Source organism: Tenrec ecaudatus, chromosome 4 (assembly GCF_050624435.1).
Source record: "Tenrec ecaudatus isolate mTenEca1 chromosome 4, mTenEca1.hap1, whole genome shotgun sequence".
In the NCBI taxonomy this organism is placed as follows: Eukaryota; Metazoa; Chordata; class Mammalia; order Afrosoricida; family Tenrecidae; genus Tenrec; species Tenrec ecaudatus.
In genome coordinates, this window is record NC_134533.1 from 73456649 (window position 1) to 73479303 (window position 22655).

At 42.4% G+C, this 22655-nt stretch overlaps 1 protein-coding gene across 11 annotated transcripts in view; it reads left to right on the forward strand.

The window, feature by feature from the left end:
* Positions 1-924: 924 nt before the first annotated feature.
* Positions 925-22655, forward strand: part of EMSY (EMSY transcriptional repressor, BRCA2 interacting) — an 85727-nt gene continuing 63996 nt past the window's right edge. For 2 of the 11 annotated variants that reach the window (XM_075546312.1, XM_075546301.1), the window contains exons 1-7: positions 927-1127; positions 3446-3554; positions 13571-13670; positions 15056-15130; positions 16414-16455; positions 19871-20046; positions 21647-21799. In XM_075546312.1, the coding sequence (XP_075402427.1) occupies positions 3485-3554; positions 13571-13670; positions 15056-15130; positions 16414-16455; positions 19871-20046; positions 21647-21799 (616 nt within the window). In that variant the 5' untranslated portion in view covers positions 927-1127; positions 3446-3484. Of the gene's footprint in view, positions 1128-2091; positions 2248-3445; positions 3555-13570; positions 13671-15055; positions 15131-16413; positions 16456-19870; positions 20047-21646; positions 21800-22655 lie in introns of those variants that run through there. The other 9 variants (XM_075546310.1, XM_075546304.1, XM_075546305.1 and 6 more) reach the window with 9 other exon arrangements.

The following is a 22655-nucleotide window of genomic DNA, read 5'->3' on the forward strand; positions in this document are numbered from 1 at the left end:
GGCAAGGTAAAACCGCCCCTGTGAGTTTGTGGGGCGGTAACTCCCAACAGAACTAGAAAGCCACGTCGTTCTCCTGCAGAGCAGCTGGTGGCTTCCAACGCTGACCCTCCAGTTAGCGGCCCAACGCGTAACCACTATGCCACCAGGACCTCAAGTGAGGCAACGAACTCCCCCACCCCCAAGTAAGAGCCAGGAGTGGAGCCCAGACCCCAGAGCCCTTGCAGAAAACCTACTGGACTCAGGAGAATGATGAAAGAAACATGGCGAACTCCAAGGGCTGCCCACAGACGTAGAAAGAAAACGACGACTTGCTCCGACCTAAGCTGCCAGAGAAACCTTTCCCTGTGGGGGAACCCTAAATCGAGAAAGTCCCACTGAAGCCAAAATCTCAGCCTGATCAATCGGCTCCTCTTCGGTACACACAATTGCCCTGCAGTCCCCCAAACGGGTACAGGGATCTGCGATGTCCACGATGCCCGTGCCTTGTTAGCCTGGGTTATCTTTCTTTGAGTTCAAGTTGGATGGGGGGGGGGGGGACAGGGGCCGCTGATAATTGTTCCCTAGGACTGAGGGATCCGTTCCTATTCCTCAGCGCCGATTTGGGGACAAAGCTACCTCCCCATCATCCCTAAGGTCGCCTAAAATCTCCGGTCCCAGCTACCGACGCCATTTCGACCGCTACGGGTGACGCCAGAGAGCACAGCCGATTGGCTGGGCTACGACAGCCGGAGGAGAGGCGCGCGAAGCCCAAGAGAGGACGGTCAGGAGGGGACGCCAAAGAAACTACAATCCCGGCCTCCCTTGCGCGTGAGACAGCAACCCCCGGGGCCAACTAGGAGGCAGTTTGAGTTAGGACTACAATTCCCAGCACCGCCTGCGGCGCCTCTCTTTTCCTTTCAGAACGCGGAGGAAAAGGGGGACAGGGAGAACGGAGGCCTGCTGGTGTCCTTTCGCCGAAAGGCGGGAAAGGCGAACTACACCTCCCGACAGGCAGCGCGTGGCTGCGCCTGCGCCTTGAGACCTGTCGCCATCTTGCCCCTTCAGAGGCACCGCAAACAAACCCAATTCCTGGTGTCCCCTAGTCTTGGCGGAGGAGCCTTTTAGATGAGCCCCGAAAGGCCGGGCAGGTGGGTGACTCTCAGGCAGGGTCCGGGGAAGAGGTGGCAGGCAGGCCAGAGTTCAGGAGCGCGGGACCAAGCACTCGGAGCCCGGCTTGGGGCGCTCTGCCCCATCCCCCGTTGTCTTCTAACGGGATCGCGGGGCTACCTGAGGTGGGTTGAGGGGGTCTCTGTCAGGCCTGCTGCTGGAGCTCCTGGCGTCCAGCTCCGAGGGCCTCCCGGTGAGGCTGGGGTCATCTGGCTGGGTGTCCGCGCGCCCCCTCTCCCTCTCCGTGGTCCTTTCCGCTGAGGAGGGAGCGAGGCGCGGGCGCCGGCCGGGGTCCCTGACACTGGCCGGCCGCCCGGAGCGTGTGGGGTGCTGGGCTTGACATCGGGGCGGGCGCTGCGAGGCGTCGGTGCGCGGGGCAGGCGCCCGCTCTGGCCGCGGTGCTGAGGGAGCGCGCTGGGCAGGGAGGGGGCGGGGCGGTTGCCTCCTTGACACTTGAGTGGGGGGAGGATTACACCCGATCCCGGTGCCGGGGCGGGCGCTGGCCGCCCCGCGCCCCGCTTTCCCGAGCCCTGTGTCCCCGCGCGGGGGTCCTCCGGCGGGGGCGCGTCGGGATGCGGTGACGTGCGCCAGCTTCGTGGTCGCCGGCGCCTGGGAGATCCTGCCGGGAGGAGGGGCCTGGCTCGTGCAGGGAGCGGATTCCTCTGGCTCGGCCCCTTCTTCCTCCTCCCCACCCCCTTCCTTTATGTCACCCCGGCGATTGGGGCGCCCAGTCCACTGCCCCCGGTCCTCGGTTGGTTCTGAGCCGAGAGGACTCTGGGAAGTACAGGGCGAAGGGAGGCTCAACTCCGGGCCCCGAGTTGGAGTTAGCGGCCCCAGCGCCTGCAGAGGGAGATAGCAAGTTCTTTCCACCGACGGCCGGCGCTGGACTAGACCGTGAGCTCGCTCGTTCATGCTCTCGCTCGCTCACTCGACGCACCTACCGCCTCCGCCGTTCATGGATGTGCTGAACATGTTTCCCACCGGTCTCCCGGGAGCTGAAGCACGGCCGTCACACGGCGTCTGGCGCTGTAACCTTTGGTCCCTCAGCTCGGAGCTTCTCAGTACGAAGCCAGCTCCTGGCACACCAATAGGAAACTTTGGGTAAATGGTTGTTGCGTGACTCCAGGGTCTAAATTTATACTTCGTTGTTCAGACTTGAAGGGAGATTTCTTTCTTGCATTTCCATGTAGTCATCTAAGAACTAAATGAGAGTAGGTCACAAGGTCTTGCTGCAAAGCCATCGACACCTTGGATGAAACAACAAAACAAAAAAATAAGCAAGATACGAAGCGGTTTCTCCACCGAGCTTCCATTGATGAACACTTCTGAAGGGAGTGTTCCCATGTCTCTAACCCTTCCTCAAAGAATTGGGTGTTCTTGGATTAAAAGGGCAGGTTTGGCATCCTTGAGGGACTCAAGACTTATTACTTTAAAATGTTTTTTTGAGTTTGAAGGACAAAAAGAAATCAGGAGGGCCAGCATCAGAGCTGTAGGTTTCCCAGCGAAATGCTTGTGGGACAGGCCTTGCTACTCAAAGATGGAGCAGATGCACTGTCATAATGGAAAACAATTCCTTGTCAAAACTTTCCTGGCCCTCTTCATCCCTCTGCCCTTTAATACAGTCTATCAAGATGACCTCTTTGGAACTCCCAAAACAGTCACCATGACATTTTGACTGATTTCTCTGCCTTGACTCTGGCCCAGCAGATCCCCTCTGAAGGCACTGCTTTGATTAGACATTTTTTCTTTTTAGGAGGCAACCCAACAAGTCCAAAGTAGGTGTATTTCTGAGCGAAGTTGTCTTCAGCTGTCTACCGAGTCCAGAGACACATATTTAAACATGCTTATTATAAAAGCATGCATGTATGGACTTGAACCCCAGTGGCAACATGTTTTGACTTACCCTCATAGTTACTCTGTCTCATGTAACTGTATGTAAGGAAGCAGACCTGCTGAAGAAAGCCAACCGTTTGCTTAATGTAACACAGATAGTAGTGTCTGTTTATTAAATTACATACTGGCTACTGTTCTCCAATCATCTCAGCAAAATGAGTGGCACCTGTTTTACAAATGTACGAAACATTGACTCACAGGCGGATTTACCTAGGGCCACACAACCCGTAAGAAAAGCTGGACCCAACACCTAGTCTGACCCTGGCATAATAATTTCTCAAGAGGATCGATGTTCATTTGTCAGGTGTGGCAAAGTGTGGTAATAAAAACCGCCCGTTAGCTTGTGGAACTCATGGTGAGGGGTTCTTAGGTGCGCCTTGGTGAACTGGTGTCTTTTCTCTTGCAGGGACTGCAAGCTCTCTGGGGCTACCAGAAGGAAGCAGCAATGCCTGTCGTGTGGCCAACCCTTTTGGATCTTAGTAGGGACGAGTGTAAAAGGATTCTTCGAAAATTGGGTATGATTTTAACGTTTGCTGGTTTATACCTTCCTGCCATATTTTTCCTATTCTGCTTTGGTTCGTGACTGTTTGCTCATGCTAGGTTAGAACTTTCTTGAAGGTATAGTCACTGTCTTACTCACTGCTGCTTCCCCAGTGCATCGCCTAATGCTTTGTCGTCTGACAGTACTTTGTACATAGTGGGTACATGAGTCATAGTCATAATAAGAGTAATTGATATTTTTAATAAATAGCATTTTAACTGGAAAAAAAAGTAATTGAAGGGTCCTGGGCTATTAAGCCTCCTTTAAATTCAACATCTTTTTTTTCAAATCAGCGATTCCATTCTTTTTTTTTTTTTTAACATTTTATTAGGGGCTCATACAACTCTTATCACAGTCCATACATATACATACATCAATTGTATAAAGCACATCGTACATTCCCTGCCCCAATCATTCTCAAAGCATTTGCTCTCCACTTAAGCCCTTTGCCTCAGGTCCTCATTTTCCCCCCTCCCTCCCCGCTTCCCCCTCCCTCATGTGCCCTTGGTAATTTATACATCGTTATTTTGTCATATCTTGCCCTATCCGGAGTCTCCCTCCCCCCCTTCTCTGCCGTCTCTCTCCCAGGGAGGAGGTCACATGTGGATCCTTGTAATCAGTTCCCCCTTTCCAACCCACTCACCCTCCACTCTCCCAGCATCGCCCCTCACACCCTTGGTCCTGAAGGTATCATCCACCCTGGATTCCCTGTGCCTCCAGCCCTCATATGTACCAGTGTACAGCCTCTGTCCTATCCAGGCCTGCAAGGTAGAATTCGGATGATGGTAGTTGGGGGAGGAAGCATCCAGGATCTGGGGGAAAGCTGTGTTTTTCATCGGTACTACCTCGCACCCTGATTGACCCATCTCCTCTCCTAAACCCCTCTGTGAGGGGATCTACATTGGCCGACACTTGGGCCTTGGGTCTCCACTCTGCACTTCCCCTTCATTCAATGTGGTATGTATATATATACATACATACATACACACACATATATATACATATACACACACACATATATATATTTTTTGCATGATGCCTTATACCTGGCCCCTTTGGCACCTCGTGATCGCACTGGCTGGTGTGCTTCTTCCATGTGGGCTTTATTGCTTCTGAGCTAGATGGCTGCTTGTTCACCTTCAAGCCTTTAAGACCCCAGACACTATCTCTTTTGATAGCCGGGCACCATCAGCTTTCTTCACCACATTTGCTTATGCACCCATTTGTCTTCAGCGATCCTATCATGGAGGTGTGCAGCCAACGATATGATTTTTTGTTCTTTGATGCCTGGTAACTGATCCCTTCGGGACCACTCGATCACACAGGCTTGTGTGTTCTTCCATGTGGACTTTGTTGCTTCTGAGCTAGATGGCCGCTTGTTTATCTTCAAGCCTTTAAGACCCCAGTCACTATCTCTTTTGATAGCCGGGCACCATCAGCTTTCTTCACCACATTTACTTGTTCACCCACTTTGGCTTCAGCAGTTGTGTCAGGAGAGTGAGCATCATAGAGTTCCAATTTAATAAAAGAAAGTATTCATGCATTGAGGGAGTGTTTGAGTAGAGGCCCAAGGTCCTTCCACCACCTTAATACTTAACCTATAAATATAGACACATAGATCTATTTCCCCATCTTCCTATATATATTTGCATGTACATGTCTTTGTCTAGACCTCTATGAATGCCCTTTGACTCCTAGCTCTTTCCTCCATTTCCCTTGACTTTCCTCCTGCCCTACTACCATGCTTCATCACCACCTGGGCTAGAGTATACCTCTTCTCTAAGCAACCTTACCCTTGATCGTTTCCCACCAGGCCTGCCACTCCCCCTTCTCTAGCATTTGGGGTCCCATGTTTTTCCCTTGTCCCTGGGTTTGTTAACACCACTTCCTTACCTCCTCTACCCCCCACCCCAAGTCCCCCCGGAACTGTCGGTCCCGTTGTTTTTCCTCCAGATAGTTCATCCAACCTGTCCTATTCAGACAGACCTGTGGAGACACTAACATGCATGAAAACAAGACATCGGAAAACAAAGCAACAGTATACAACCAGGCAACAAAACAACAAAAACAAACCACTGACAAAGAACAGAACAAAACAGTGCACAAGAGAAAAGCTTGTAGTTAGTTCAGGGATCGTTTGCTGGCCCTTAGGAGCGTTTTCCAGTCCAGTCTGTTGGGGCACCACGCCCTGGCCCCAAAGTCCACTTTAAGCATTCCCTGGGGACCTTGCCACTCCATTCCCTTGCTGTTCCGCTGCACTCCCCCAGTGCTTTGCCTCGGTGTGGTGGGATCAGGTCATGCAATTCCCACACTGTGTCTTCGGTGCTGTCCCCTGTATCGACCTTAGTCACTGATTGGCATCATTTCTCATAGTGGGGCCAGCCATGTTGTTCTCTCTGTGGACTGGCTGCTCTACTCAAGAACATCATCCTCACGGCCTGGTGGGCCAGGCTGTGTTCCACTCTCTCCTCTTGCCCCTTCATCTTCTCCCGTGTGCTCTGATCAGATATGTTCATCTCCCGGAGCTGCCGAAAAATTTTTTAAAAAAAAAACAAAAGTGGCATAGGGAAAAAAGCTACTGTATACAAACATTTTAGGGGTGAAGACTGTGTAGTATGGAAGAGACCAGACCAAAACCAGGGATGTACATGGTAGACAATGGTGGAGGAGGTGGGGAAAGGAAAACAAAAGGATGAATACAAGGAAGAAAAGGGTAGTGGGGTCATGGGGCATTAATCCACCCAAGGGGAGGGTATTGTTTATATCTCCACAGGGAAAGTGGGACCAGACTTCAACCCAGTGTCACAAGGTGTGAATGCAATATTTTGTTATATCTTACACTGTCCAATGTTTCCCTTCACCCTTCAGTTGTCTATCCCCTAGAGAGGAGGTTATGTGTAGATCCTTTTAATAGGTTCCCCTTTCTACCCTACCTTTCCTCCGCCCTCCAGGTATTGCCACTCTCACCACTGGTCCTGAAGGGGTCATCTGTCCTGGATTCCCTGTGTTTCCAGTTCCTATCTGTACCAATGTCTAGCCAGATTTGTAAGGTAGAATTGGGATCATGATAGTGGGGGGTAAGAACTAGAGGAAAGTAGTGTTTCATCTTTTTTACCCAGATACTTCATTATTTGCAATTGAACCTGTTTTTCAGAGTAAGCTTTATTGCGGATTCCTTTGTGGAAGTCACCGTTGAAGCTGTTCTGACCCTGGCAGCTAACAATATTTGCCCTTTTTATTTCTCCTGTCACTGTGAGGATTTCTCTATTTTATTATTTTTGAATATTATGAAATCATTTTATTGGGGGCTCTTACAATAATCCATACTTCAGTTGTATCAAACACATTGGTACATATGTTGCCATCATCATTTCCAAAGAGGATTTCTCTCTTCTAAACTACTTCTTGGCATTATATTTTACCATTGCCTCAAAAGCAGTGTGTTTTGGGTTTGTTTGTTTTTTTTGTCAATCATTAAATATAAAAGTATTGTTTTTACTTCAAATCTAATACTTTTAATGTGAGGATAATTTTCTACACTCAAAAACTTGAAACTCGCCTTTATTGAGTGGATGCAGACTCTAAGTGGCCTTGTAGGACAGGGTAGAACTGCCCTCTGAGGAATTTCTGAAACTGTAACTCTGTGTGGGAGTAGAAAGTCTTTGTCCCTGGGAGCTGCTGCTGGTGGTTTTGAACTGTTGACATTTTAGATCATAGCCCAACCTGTAACCACTACACCATCAGGGTTTCTGATTTTTCACACACACTATTTACTCAGTTACCAATGATAAAGTTGAAATCATCATGTTTATGTCATAGCTGATATGATTGTAGAGGAATAGAGCCCAATACAGCAGACTAAATTGGGATTTCTGTACTTTCTAGACCTTGAATCAAGAGATAATGTATAGATATAAAACTAATAATCTTTAGGTCTAGATTATACCCTTAATTTTAGTCAGAACTGTGTAGGTAATCCTGCTGGAGAGCCTTTTCTCTACACAAAACAAAACAAAACAGATGTCCTGCCGGGCAATGTCATCTTCTGTGACCTTTCACTGTCAAAGGTGAGCCTTGATAGTGATTTGCAGAAAGACTTTCTTCCAACCCACTGACTCATTATCATAACAATGGGACATTTGCCATCACATCCTAGCTACAGGTCCAAAGTTTAAAGAAAGTTGGGTGAGAACTAGCTTGAAAGTATTTTAAAGAACCCTTTTGTTTTGTCCTTTTAGAAATAAGCATAAATCATTGTAATGTAAGTTGTTAAACTTTTGAAAGTTGAAAGTATTTTAAAGAACCCTTTTGTTTTGTCCTTTTAGAAATAAGCATAAATCATTGTAATGTAAGCTGTTAAACTTTTGAAAGTGAGGTTGGGTGTTGTTTTATGGTACCCGGAGTGGACCAGTGATAGGTAAAGGCTACACTCCTTTTCACTGGCCTCTCCCCAGCACTCCTTTCTATGACCAGTTCTGAGCTGTAACTCCACTGCAGGGCTTTGTGGACAACAGTGCAAAATTTGTTTAGATGGACTGGTTAGGGCATTATAAAAGTGGAGTAGCAACTCTACAGTCATGGGTGTTTGCCTGTGTTTATTATTTCATTATATTTCCGTGTCATTACCAAAAACAAAAACCAAACCTTTTGCTGTCCTGTTGGCTCCCACTCACAGTGGTGACCCTGTGCTGTATAGGATGTGACCATATACTGTGGGACCCACAGGATACCCACAGTACTGTCCAGAGGATTTCCAAGGCTGTAAGTCTGCAGAAGCAGACTGCCTCATCTATCTCTCAGGAATGGCTGGTGGGTTCTGACTGCTGACTTTGTGGTGAGCTGAAGCCTTAACCACAAAGCCACGAGGCCTTGTTTTTGAACTATTACAGTCTAACTCTAAAATAGGATGGAAACCAGCATAAACCAGCAATTTAAATTAAAATTGGACATAGGTCAGAATCTGAGAATCAGAATCAAAATGCCCATCAATAAATGTGAAGGAGATTGGGACGGTATTAAAGGTTTCTTTTACACTGAGTGCATTTCTAGAGAAGGGGAGAAAGTACCTTGGATTGTGTAGCTTTGTTACGTTCTGCACCCCAGTTTTGCATGAAGTTGCTATATCTAACTTTAAAAAAAATCATTTTATTGGACAACTCTTATCACAATCCATACATCCATCCATTGTGTCAAGCACATTTGTACATTTGTTGCCGCAATTATTCCCAAAACATTTGCTTTCTCTTGCGCTTTTGGTATCAGCTCCTCATTTTTCCCCTCCCTTCCTGCTTCCCCTCCCTCATAAACCCTTAGTAATTTATAAATTATTATTATTTTGTCATATCTTACACTGTCCGATGTCTCCCTTCACCCACTTTTCTGTTGTCCATCCCCAGGGAGGAGCTTATATGTAGGTCCTTGTAATAGCCCACCTTTCTAGCCCACCTTCCCACCACCCTCCCGATATCCACTGGTCCTGAAGGGATCATCTATCCCGGATTCCCTTTGTTTCCAGTTCCTATCTGTACCAGTGCACATCCTCTGGTCGAGCCAGATTTGTAAGGTAGAATTGGAATCATGATAGTGAGGGGGAGGAACCATTAAAGAACTAGAGGAAAGTTGTATGTTTCATTGTTGTTATATTGCACCTTGACTGGCTTGTCTCCTCTCCGTGACCTTTCTGTGAGGGGGTGTCCAGTTGCCTACAGATGGGCTTTGGGTCTCCACTCTGCACTCATCCTCATTTACAATAATATCATTTTTTGTTCTTTGATGCCCGATACCTGATCCCTTTGACACCTTATGATCACACAGGCTGGTGTGCTTCTTCCATGTGGGCTTTGTTGCTTCTGAGCTAGAGGCCACTTGATTACCTTCAAGCCTTTAAGAACCCAGGCGGTATATCTTTTGATAGCTGGGTACCATCAGCTTTCTTCACCACATTTGCTTATGCACCCATTTGTCTTCAGTGGTCATCTTGGAAAGGTGGGGACCCACTGATAGGATTTTTTGGCTATATCTAACTTTTGTGTTAGCTATTGGTCACATTTCTTTATAGTGTCTCAATCATCTTAAACACCACTGGCCAAACGGACTCTATCAACCTCTACTTTCTCTCCCTGGTCTCCCCATTTTTTCTTTTGTCATTGCCATTTGCCCCAACACCTTGCAAACTGCTAAACCTGACTCCTTGCCTTCTGTCACTTCATCTGCATCCAATCAATTACTGAGTCCTATCAAATAGAGACTTAATCTGGAATTACAGGCACTTTTCCTTCTGATCCCTGGTGACTTTTTTATTTATGTCATTTCCTGTTGTCTTACCTAAGGAGCTCTGATGGGTTAGTCATTGGGTTGCTAATCACAGGGTCAAGGATTCAAACCAGTTGCTCTCAGGACAAAAAAGATGAGGCTGTCTGCTCCTGTCAAGATTTGCAGTCTCAGAAACCCTCTAAGTTGGTATGGACGCTCCGTAGTAGTAGGTATTCTCTTATGTGTAGGAAACAAATCTTTATAATAGTTGTTTGTAAATATCTATGTTTCCTAGGTCCCTCACTGGATTGTAATCACCTTCAGAATAGGGACTTTGTTGTGTTGGTAATAGTCTGCACGGGACCTGTACTAGTAATGTTCAGCTAAAAGTTTGACTTGAGTTAGTGATTATGGAAGTACAGGTACAGTTCTACTTCCCCTTATGCAGAACTGTCAGATGTAGTCCCTGACTCTCAGTGGAGTTGGATATCTCTGTGAAACATGATCTGCCTCTTACTCCCTCTATTCCTTTTGAACCTTTGCATTTTTCACCGCCTGCCTGCCTGCCGGGACATCCTTCTCTTTCTGGTTAAAGCTTAAACTTCCAGACTAGATGTTTTTCTCCTTCTGCCTTTACCACTGTGTTGTAAACGAAACTGTAATTGTTGGATTACTTGTGGTTCCTTTCTAGAGTTAATTCCTTCAAGGCAGGATATAAACCCAAATCAAACTCACCAGCCAGCGAGTTGATGCCAACTCATAGCAACCCTAGGCTAGAGCAGAACTGTCCCTGTGACTTTCCGTGACTGTAAGTCTTTACAGGAGTAGAGAGAAAGCCCTGTCTTTCTCCTGAGGAGTGGATGGTGGTTTTGAACTGCTGACTATACCACCGCGGCGCTCACTTATATAATAGGGGCTTAATACTGATTGGTTGGATACAAAATTCCATTAATGGGGCATAAAGGATAGTAAATTCTTAGTTGGCTATCCCTGGTACCTCTAGGAATTTTACCACAGCTCCAGACAAAAGCTGAAGTATGTGTTCCCCAAAACTGTTTCTTTCACTACAGAGCATTTTTGTCCTTTATTAGAGAACCCATGTGAAATAATGGAACATGCTGGTGTTTAGACATTGGGCAATTTCCTTGGACCAGACATTTTTTTTCTTTTTAATTAAATTTTTAAAAATCTTTATCTTATTTTTAAAATTTTTTAAATAAATCTTTTTATTGGGGTTCATACAACTCTTATCACAATCCATACATACATCAATTGAGCAAAGCACCCTTATACATTCGTTGCCCTCGTCATTCTCAAAATTCTCCTTCCACTTGGGTTCCTGGAATCAGCTCGGTTTCCTTTTTTTTCCCCCCTCCCCCTCCCTCCTCACTCCCCCCTTCCCCCTGCTCCCTTAATAGTTTATAAATAATTATCTTATCTTACATTGCCAGGCGTCTCCTCTCACCCACCTTCCCATTGCCCATCTCCCAGATAGGTCTCCAAGATCGTTTCTCCCTTTCTACACCCTCTTCCCTCCTGGTGTTGCCACTCCCACTGCTGGTGTTGAGGGGTTCATCCGTCCAATAAAAATCATTTTATCACAATCCATACATCCATCGTATCAAGCATATTTGTACATTTATGGCCATCATCATTCTCAAAACATTTTCTTTCTACTTGAGTCCTTGGTATCAGCTCATTTCCTCCCCTCCCTTTCCACCCACCTCCCTCACAAACCCTTAATAATTTATAAATTATTATTATTTTGTCATGTGTTACACTGTCCGACGTCTCCCTTCACCTACTTTTCTGTTGTTCGTTCCCCAGGGAGGGTGTTATATGTAGATCCTTGTGATCGGTTCCCCCTTTCTACCTCACCTTCCCGTACCCCTCCTAGTATTGCTACTCTCATTACTTGTCCTGAGGGGTTCCTCTGTCCTGGATTCCCTGTGTTTCCAGTTCCTATCTGTACCCGTGTACATCCTCTGGTCTAGCCGGATTTGTAAGGTAGAATTGGGATCATGATAGTGGGGTTGGGGGAATGGGAAGCATTACAATTTCTATTGTATATATCGTTGCTGTGCTGACTCGTCTCCTCCCTGCGGCCCTGCTGTAAGGCGGTATCCAGTTGTGAGCCAGACATTTGTATTGAATATAGTGAGCTCACTATTTCCTACAAAACTTTCTTTGGACAGTCAGAACTGTGAACAATATGAGCTGAATGGTGCTACTAGTGTATTGTTTCTATGAAATATAGTACACATACATGCGTTCCTAATTTGACCAATATTTAGTGACGTCAGGTATTGTCTGGCCTGGGCAAACAATCAATACTCATAGGAAATTGAGCTGAGGATGGAAGTAACTGCAGTCTGGACATTTATTTCCCATTTTTGTTTGCTCAGACGTAGCTATCTCGTGTTGTTAATGGTTTCAAATACTAGCCATTGTATTGTTTTTCCCACTTTGGTGGGTTGCTGATCTTGCCAGGAGCTCTCCCACATGGCTCTATTCAACTGAAAGCTTTGTTGGGGATTGGGTGTGACTGAGGTGCCTGGGCATCTTTCCATGTGACCTTTCATCCTGGGTTTCTTCACTGCTTGATAATCCCAAGGTTCTAAGAGAGCAAGGCCCCTAATGCAAATGTTGGGCAAGCTTCTGGTTAAATCATGTTTACTGTTACTGATCTTTCATTGGATAAAGCAAGTCACGTGCCATGCCCAGAGTCTGTGTGGGATTGGGCTACATAAGAGGTCTAAGATGGCAGACATTCATTGGGGATTTTATAGTTTTATAATTAAATCAATACCAAGGACTCACTTTTAAAAATTGCATAATGATTGTCTTTATAGAAAAAGAGTGTGAAATGAAACTACCTGGCTTTAAGATTTATGTTCTGGTTGCTGTAAGAATATTTCTTGCTTCCTAATCAATAAGAAAGAACTCTGGTAGCATAGTCAGTTATGTGTTGGGCGCTAAGCACAAGGTTAGTAGTTCAAACCCACTGGCCTCTCTTTAGGAAAAAGGCTTATGCCTTGGAAACTCAAAAAGGCAGTTCTCTGTCCTATATGGTCTCTATGAGTTAGAACCGATTTAATCACCAAGAGGCACCTCAGAAGAAAGATCACGTGATCTACTTCCAAAGAACTCAGAATTGAAAAGTCAGTGGAACATAATTCTGCTCCTATACGGCACTTGGAGCTGGAATCTACTCTATTAAAAATACATATATACACACACACACATGTTTATACACACAGTGGATCTTAGATTTGGATAGTACCTTAAAAATTTCTTCTAGGTTAGGAAACTGAGATTCAGAGATGAGAAAGAATTTGCTCAAAGTCACACAACTAGGTGCAGAGCAAAGGAATCATTTGAAAGGGTAGATCAGTGAAGGTACCTTTCAAAGATGCTAAAGGCATCTCTGAGCAGCTTTCTTAGATCACCTGGAGCCTGTAACTCAATGTTAGTAGCAACTGAGTAACAATGTGAGATGCAAATGTTTACTATTAGATGTTACATTTTACCTACATGGCGCCCATGAGTCAATCGAACACAAAACAACATAAAGCTATAAAAGGCACATTTAATCTGGATTTAGATAAACTCTTTGAAGGAATTTAAAAAATTTGCTGAAAGTTGAATTTTTAGTTTCTCACCCTATAGTTTTATTATATGCAGCCCTACTAGTAAGATATTGAAGGCCTATCTTGATCAATAATTTTCTTCTTCTAGAATTGGAGGCATATGCTGGAGTTATCAGTGCACTTCGGGCACAGGGGGATCTCACCAAGGAAAAGAAAGATCTTCTTGGAGAACTATCAAAAGTGCTTAGGTAAATTACCATAAAAGTTTGTGAGCTATGATTCTAGAAATTTCATTTTGAAGTGTCTCATTGTTACTCTCAGTTTAAATTGAAGAACAAAGAGAATGGTTGATGTTTAGAGAGCCCAGTCCAGTTTTGTGATCTGATACAGAAAATAATGCAACTTACCATTGGTTCTGCAGTCCAGTCAGAAAGGTCATTTGGTTTTAGGCTTGGGCCAAAAGTCAGGGAGGCAGGCACTTTTGGCCTGGTGAAAAAGAAGAACCTGCTACAGTGGAATATGAACTTCTAGGATGGCACTTGGTGAGGGGCAGGGAGAGTACTGGGTACAGGGAGGTACTACCTTAGCTTATATGAGTGGGGAGTGATTTGATAATCATAACTTTGTTTACCTTGGCCTCCCACCTCGGCATTTGAATCCATTACAAAATTCCAGTAAAAGGGGTTCCTTGACACCTCATCTTGGTCCAGTGTAACATCTTGAGCTTTCTCAGAAAATGTTCTGTTTTAACTGAATTTTCTTTGTGCATTTAAAACAATTTTTTCCTATTTATAAGTAAAATATGCAAGAGATTCTTTCTATATTTAACTAATTAACATTAATATAGGGATGCTTTTATGCCAAATCCTTAATCTTATTGTCTTCATATTTAGCAATTTATAGTTTGTGTTGTTTATGATTCTTCCTAAATTCTGCTTTCCAGCCTGAATATTTTGGTTTGTGGTACAGATTAACATAAGCAATTTGATTAACCATTTTCATTTTATTGAGTAGTTTTGAATGGCATCGATGTAGCCTTTTCTCAGTGTTTACATTTGCTAAATGAGGATCAGTAGGAGCACATTTTTACTTTATCGATAGCATAACGTAATGTAAAAGACACACACCTGAAGTGTTGCATATTAAGTGTTGTGTTAAGTTTCAAAGAAAAAGACTCTCTTGCCACTCATTATAATAAATTATGTTCATTCAAAATGAAATGCTAGAATCTAAGCTTTAGAAAGGACCTTAGAAGGCTCTTCCAGGTCCGCAGCAAAGATGATTAGGTGGTCAGCCAGCTTTGCTTTGAATGTTTCTGTAGATAATAGAAAGAAAGCTCTGCTAATCTTGTCTGTGGTCTTGACAGCTTTGAGTTTTAGAAATACTGTTGTGATATCAAGCTAAATTTGTCTTCTTATGATTTCTAATTTGCAACTAATTCTCTGCAGTTACACAGAATCAGTATCAATTTTTTCCTATGACTTTAAAGCAATTGGCCTTTATCAATATCTTTTCACAAATCAAATTTGATTCCTACCCTCCCCAAAGCAAAATGTTGATTTAAACATTAATAAAAGTATAGAAAAGAGCTGCCTGCCTGGCAGAGTTCTATAATGGCTATTTTTTTTCATAGCATCTCAACAGAACGCCACCGGGCTGAAGTTCGGAGAGCAGTAAACGATGAACGGTTAACAACAATTGCACATAAGTAAGCCATTAGTCATACCACCCCTGATTTTTTTATGACATAGTATAACATAGTCTTAAAAAATCTTCCTACTGTGTAGCAGGTTCCTGAGTCAGATAACTTAGTAGTGACCTCTCTAAACTCCGGGATCCTGACTAGTGTGTTCACTGATTCCTCAGTTGGTTCTGCTTTGCATTTGGGTAGGCAAGCTTTAACTACGCAGGTCAAATCTTGGTCCCGTGAAATCTTTAACTAAAGGCCAGCACAGTTTAGCACATGATTCACTTATTGGAAGAAAAGTTTTAACAACAAAGTAGTGTGCCACCCAAATTTGACAGCCCCTTAGAGGCTCTTTTTAATGGTATTTGTTGTGTATGTTACTGTATAAATAGGCATTAGAAATTTTTTGATATTTGACTAGTCACTTCCTGTATGTTGAGATTCAGCAAACAGTGAAATATGCATTTTGCTCTTAAGAAATATAAATGCATTATATTGTAACTTTAAAATGTCAACAAAATAAGAAAATAAAGGAACCTTATCAATTTGTTTGCAGATTGTTTGGGGGTGGAGGACTGATTCCTGGTCTCGAGCAGTAATAGAGCTCCTCTGGAGACAGTGTCTCCCAGACCAGGAATGATCTTTTAAATGCTAATGCAACATGATGGGAACACTTCATAAAATTTATTATAGTGTAATCCATTTGTTTTTATATTTATATGTTTTAGTGTGATATAAACCTAAAGAAAGGAAAAATATATATATAGCTCCTGTCCATAAACCAATTGGCAATGTTTGCATTGACTCCCAAAGATCTGTTAGCTTCACATTGTATTTAACTCTCCCTCATTTTACCTAACTTATAAAATGGGATGCTACCTTTTAAACTGCCTAGGTGGAAGGTTTAGCTGTTTATACTGCAGTTTTGTCATGTTCCAGTATAGTAGGTATGCACTGTTGAAACTGGGAAATTCTCCATTGGAGACGTTTAGTTGTCAGGTAAACATGGTTAGAAGATTACAATATTAATGTGTTCCTTCTGTAATTTGGTCTAAACTTCAAAATTGAGGTGCTCTAAAATTAATAAGTGAGCTTAGCTTCAAAGTTGAGAACTGGTGGTAGGAAGCATATGTGCTGGACAACCCAGTAATTAACAGGGAGTGTGCTCACAGAGGCACTGGCAAAGCAGAGTACCTTGGAAGAAGCATTGGAACAGTATTGTGAATTATAAGTTGATGCATCAGTTTCATACTTAAAGGATAACATTTATTTAGTCTCCTTTTCCTTTTTTCCCCCTTTCCAAGAATGAATTTATCCTTATATTTGGGTGAAAGACCAAGTTACAGGTATGCAAATAGGTTATTATTATTTCAGGCTCTTTCTTGTATTTATTTCAAAATTGAAGCTCTCAATTATTCAGGGGCACATTATCCCATGTCCGAATTAACCGTGCTCCTTGCTTTTCCTTCTCCCCCCTAATGCTGCCACCCTTGAGCCATTTTGCTGCTTTGGGAGTACGTAGTCAGAGGGTGGGAAGGGAGAGGAGGTGACAATTTTAACTAGTTACCTTATTACACATATGTGACTTGTTCTTGAAATGCTTTGGTGGAAGAATTTGCAAGTAGCCAAAATTTTTTTTATTATTATATTTGGGTTTCTTTAATCTGTTTGGCCTCTCCCTTTCCCTCCTCTCTCCATTAGCATGGATAATTGAGAGTTGGCTTTTATCTGCCTGTGTTTCTTCTATTTTCCTTTCCTTTCTGATTTCTTTAATCCGTGAATTTCACTTCTTTTGTAAGAGTTGACTTCAGTGTGTAATTTTAAGCTTTTAAAGCTGTCATCTTGAGGGAGGCAGACTGCCACATCATGGTCCTGTGGAGCAGCTGGTGGGTTCAAACCACCCGCTTTTCACTGGCAGCCAGTGCTTTACTGCTGTGCTACCAGGGCTCCCTAGATCATCTCACAAGAAGATTTGACACTCGGAGCCCAAGAAACAACTAGAGCAGAGAGGAATGCATCTGAACTGACTGCATCTCCTTTCTCCTCTCTCTTCCCGCCCCCACACAAAGCTGCAGCTTAGGCCAGAAGGAATGGGGTCAGAAGAAGCAGGCTGAGCACAAAGGGTTGGGGAAACAAAAGGCATAGGGTGTCTGAGATCAAAGAAACTTGTTTGTGGTTTGAGGCATAACACGTGCTTACTGTTTGCCACCATACCATTTATTAAACTGATACTCTAATGCAGATTTGAATTATGTCTGAATATTGCATTAGAAAGCTGAGGCTTCACAGTTTTAAACTGGTCTGGTTCCACGACAATTCCTTTTGTAATTTGTGCTCTCCTTATCCTTCCCTGTCAAACATTGACAGCAGTTTGTTGTTGGTGCCCACAGATGAGAGGGAGGCCCAGGTACTTTTATTCCCGTTCTCTTAGGTTTCTCACAGGAGGAGAGGGCGCAAGGATCTCCACCCTCCCTTTCCTCCTTAGTCTGCAGTACTGAGAGACGTTTTACACGAAGCGTAAGGCATGCTAGTGACTCCATGTAGTAAGATGTTTATAGAAATAGATAAAATTCCCTTTAGATGATGTAATAATACATATTTATGTCCTCATTACTGAGAAAGTAGCATTTTAAAACTCCAATTCTAACATAATATTTAATTTTTCACTCCCTTCGAGTTTGAGCATGTTTGCATGAGTGGAAATTGGGGAGATTTGTGGCTCTTTCTAAAAGTTGCAGTCGTGCCTTTTGCACTGCGAGTCCTGTCTTTTCAATAGCTTATGTTCATGTGCTTCAAGTGATCAATCTCCCGTAATTTCTGCCACTATATAACAATGCATCAGATAATAGCAGGAGAAAAATATCTAACTTTTAAAGGTAAGTGTAGATATTATCTATGTGCAAGCTTATTAGTGATAGTCTAATAAAATGAGTAAAACAAAGATAGGACAACAATGCTGAATTAAATAGCTTTTAGGTTTTTTTCTTTTGAAAGTTAGTAAGTTTTTTGTCTTATCATTTGTACCATTATCCTTTTCAGAACTAGAAGAAATATGAAGATTATGTAATGATACTTTTCTTCGTGTTCTTGAGATCTTAGGAAATTTCCCCCCTTATCTTTAAGTAGCACTGAGCTAAACCATGAGGAAATTTACACATCTCACCATAATCCAGGTAGATTAACCTAGCTCCTAGAAATTTTTTCCAAACTGAAGTTAAACTAAATTCTTCTCAAATTCTGAAGTAATTTCTTTCAGTCAATGAAAGTTGGTAGTAAATGCACTGCAGTACCCAATTAGTCATTGTCAGAGGCAAAGTGACATATCCAACTGATTTGAAACTTTTTGTAAATTCTACTTAGAATGTAGCAAATAGTTTCAGTACTATGATGTATGCTTTTTGAAGGAGACATTTAGTAACTCTGACCTTAGGCAAGTTATATAACCCATGACTCAGTCTCTTCAGATAGAAAACAGACTAATCATAGTACTAACTTCATAAGATTGTTGAGGGATTTATTTGAATTAGGGCTACAAATTAAATATGCAGAACAGTGCCTGGTATATAACCAAACACCCAAACCAAGCATGACTTTCGAGTCAATTCTGACTCGTAAGCTACCCGATAGGCCAGGGTAGAACTGGCTCTGTGGGTTTCAGAGACTGTAACTCTTTATGGGAGTAGCCTAGTTATAAAGTAAGCTTAATCAGTGTTGACTGTCATCATTACCCTATCATTATCATTGATTCTACTATCCACTAACAAGGGTTTCTGTGAATTCTAGGTAAGGCTGAAATCTTAAATTCCAGGTTGGGTTGTATTTCTGGTTTTGAAAAAGTATGTAAAGGCGATTCCTGATACAATGAATGGATTGATTACTTGATTAACTAATTCTTTCTGAGTAAAGCTTAAACCTTGACACTAAGCACTAGTCAGGGTCATTCAAGGAGCCAAGTAAAGAAACAAAACACAACTGCCTTTTAGTATTTCAACCTCTGGTTGAACTCCTGATAAATTTGCTCAAGAAGGAAGTTCAGGGTAGGAAAACTGAGAGGTAGGGTCTGCTAGGACATCGAATTTGATTGCCTCAATCCATTGTAGAGTGAAGAATGCTATAAATACATAAAAATGAGTAGCAGGTTTCTTCCAGTGTCATCAATGCTAATCCATTTTTAACAAGAGAGATAATAAAATAATACATCATTAGTGACACATACTGTGACATACATATACAGTCATCTTTCATCGCTATCCAGTCCCCCCTCGTTTACTGCCTCAGTTTCCCTTGTTTGAAAGCCTTAGAACTTCTGACCATGCAGGCAGTTAGATGAAAAAGTTTTTACTTTGCAAAAGTTTCTGTGAATTCCATTTTTAATTATTGAGGAAAATCCTATTTTTAATATTAGTACATTTTGCTTTCATTACAAAATTAAGTTCTAAAAGTTAGTACACCTATTGGTTTTCATTAGTGATACCAGATTTAAACTAATGTGACCAAAGTCTATATGACGATGGAAATCATGGGGAAATTTTCATTGTTTTAATTCTGTCCTTTATAAGAATTCAGATAATAGAATAAATAAAATGTATAAGAAACTAAATGTATGAAATGCCTTGAATTCTAATTATTCATAATTTTTATCTTGCTTACTTAAGCCTTTCTTATCCAGTAAGAGTACTTTATATAACTTAAAAACTTATATTTGTTTGATCATTTTTAGTGATTGAGAACACTTGTAGCAGCGTTTTCTTTTTTGTTTAGTATGTCTGGACCTAATAGCTCTTCAGAATGGTCCATTGAAGGTCGTCGGTTGGTACCACTTATGCCTCGGCTGGTTCCCCAAACCGCCTTCACTGCAACAGCTAATGCTGTGGCCAATGCAGCTATCCAGCACAATGCGTCTCTTCCAGTGCCTGCAGAAACAGGAAGCAAAGAAGGTGAGTAGAAAACCATTTCTGTGTGGAGAGACTTTTTTTTCCAGTTCCATTTTAGTTCCAGAAGAGTTGTCTGATTTTTCATCATTTTTGGGGGGGGCGGGGAGCATTTCTGGTTGCAGAACTAGAAACTGCCAAGTTTTTAGTCTAAGCCAAAATTGGATTTCTCTTTTGTTGAAAGTGTGAAGTATGTTCATCACAAAATTGCAAAAGCCTCCTTGGAATGAATTTTTGACATTAGTGTGATTTGTGAGAAGTGGATAGAGACCCTGAAAGAGTACCAGACAAAATCAGCAAGGTAACAGAAGTCTTGTAGCTGCTGGAGAGAGATTCTGCTCTGCTTTTGTCTTCTGGAAATCAACAGTCTATGCTGTTTTTCTGTTTTAGTTGGTGTGCTGAATCCACTGGGTATTGCCCCACAGATGGAAAGGCTTTCTTATTGTTAGTTAATCTGGTCATTGACATGTACTTTAAAGCTCCTTGAATTCTTTTGAGTCCACTAAGATTAATATTAAATTTGAGAGAGCATATTTGGATCGACTCCAGTAGCTTAGTTTGGTGTTGCATGAAAATGACGCTGAAAACAATGCATGTGTGTGTGTGGGGGGTTACTCTGGGGAATTGTCTTTGTTTGTTTTTGCTTAGCTAGGGGCTGTGGAGTCCAGGGAGACACTCTTTTTATGCATGCCAGGCTTTGTTTCAGGCTGAAGGGAACTATATGTTTCAGAGAGAGTGTGCAGTCTCCCTCGTGGAATTATTGTTTCATTTCTTGTCAGAAGTATCTTTTTGTCCTTCCCACTTTTACTTTTCCACTCACCAGCTCTCTGGTAGAGTGGAAAGAATCTAGGATTTCCAATAGTCAGGTCTCTGTGTGAAGCCTAGTTTGCCATTTCCTAACTACGTGATCTCCAAGTCATTTAGCTTCTGTGAATCTCAGGTTCCTCGTCTTTAAAATGAAGATAATGCTGTTGTGAGATTTAGTGTTAATGTATAAATAGGATTTAGCATAGCACATGGTACTCAAAACCAATACATTGTAGCTATGAGGTGTTCTTGTTGTTACGCTGTGTCCTTTTGTTGAATGAAGAGGATTGACATGATTCATTGTTCTCGTTGCATTATTGTTTTATTCCTTAAACTGCAAGTGCCTAGAGAGCTGGTGAACAGTAAAAGAGCCCTGTCTTGGTTTCCTCCTAAGAGCCTTGCTGGTAATTGCTACGGTGAGGGGGGAATTTTTCACCACCTCAACACTGGTGTATTATTAATATGGAAAAGCAATACGAGTCCCTGTCTGTTGTTCAACTCCTGCCATGAAAGAAAAGTGATTTTAATTTTCTTCAATATAATATTTAATTTGATTTACTCGTAACTACTTTGCTCTCCACTAGCAGTGCTACCTGTAGACAGCTATTAAATACTTGGAGAAAATCCACCTAAGTGATGATTTTTAGCCTTTCTCCCACTTGTGGACCTATTACTGGCCGCAAACTTCTGATCACATGAAAATGTTAAAATTGGCCTGCAATAAAACAGAAATACTGCTGTATATGCCTGGGTAGTTTCGGTGAAAGTTAACAGCAAACTTTTTTTATCGTTCCTTTAGTAGTGGTTTGCTATTCCTACACAAGTACTACGTCAACCCCAACCTCTACCCCTGTTCCAAGTGGCAGCATAGCAACGGTTAAGTCTCCGAGACCTGCCAGTCCTGCCTCCAATGTAGTTGTCTTGCCAAGTGGAAGTACTGTTTATGTCAAAAGTAAGTGATACCCTTAGTGTTGTTACTAGGGCCATCTTGGCTAAATGCTGAAGCCTGGGCTCAGATGAGATCCACTTTCTTGGATTAAATCATTGATCCACTGTCTGGATATTAGCAGGGCTTTTTTTTTTTTTAATGGTTCTAGGGAATTCTTTTCTTTACATGCGACTAGTATATTTTGTTTTTTAATCCGTTCTGGGGGTTGAGAAATGACTTCGTTTTTGCTCTCCGTGGGAACTTGCCTTTGAGCCGTGCTATACTTCTAGCATTCACTTGTTTAGATGGTCATGGAACAGAAAGGAGCAGAGACTTCTGAAGGATTGTGCTTATTCAGTGTTTACTCCCACACGTGTAGTATTTTCTGTAACATATCACCTGATTGTTAGGAGTCACTGAAGCATTCTGGAGAGTCCATCTTCTATATATCTAACTGGTTGTAATTTTTTGAAGTTATTTTGGTTTTGTTTTTACCATTTTTAATTCTTTGCCTCTACCCTATGAAGTAGTTTGATTTTAAAATTCACTTCTTATATTTTAATTAATTTTATTCTTTTGATATCAATTGGCGGTCATTAAATATTTCATCTTTTTCTTCAGTATAATCATAAGCTTGATTTTATTCTTTGAAAGTAGAGTTTGCTGTTTTAGACAAGAATGATTCTAAATCATTGTCAGCCTTATTTAAATTAATTAGTCTACCAAGTGAAAATATAAGGAATTTTATTACATTTGACTTCTGTGGATTTAACCAAGGTGGTTTTTTGAAATACTGTAGAGTTCTATTTTTGATAACTTTTAAAACATTGACAATGTACTCCAAATATGAAGAAACTGTATCACATGAATAGATAACTGT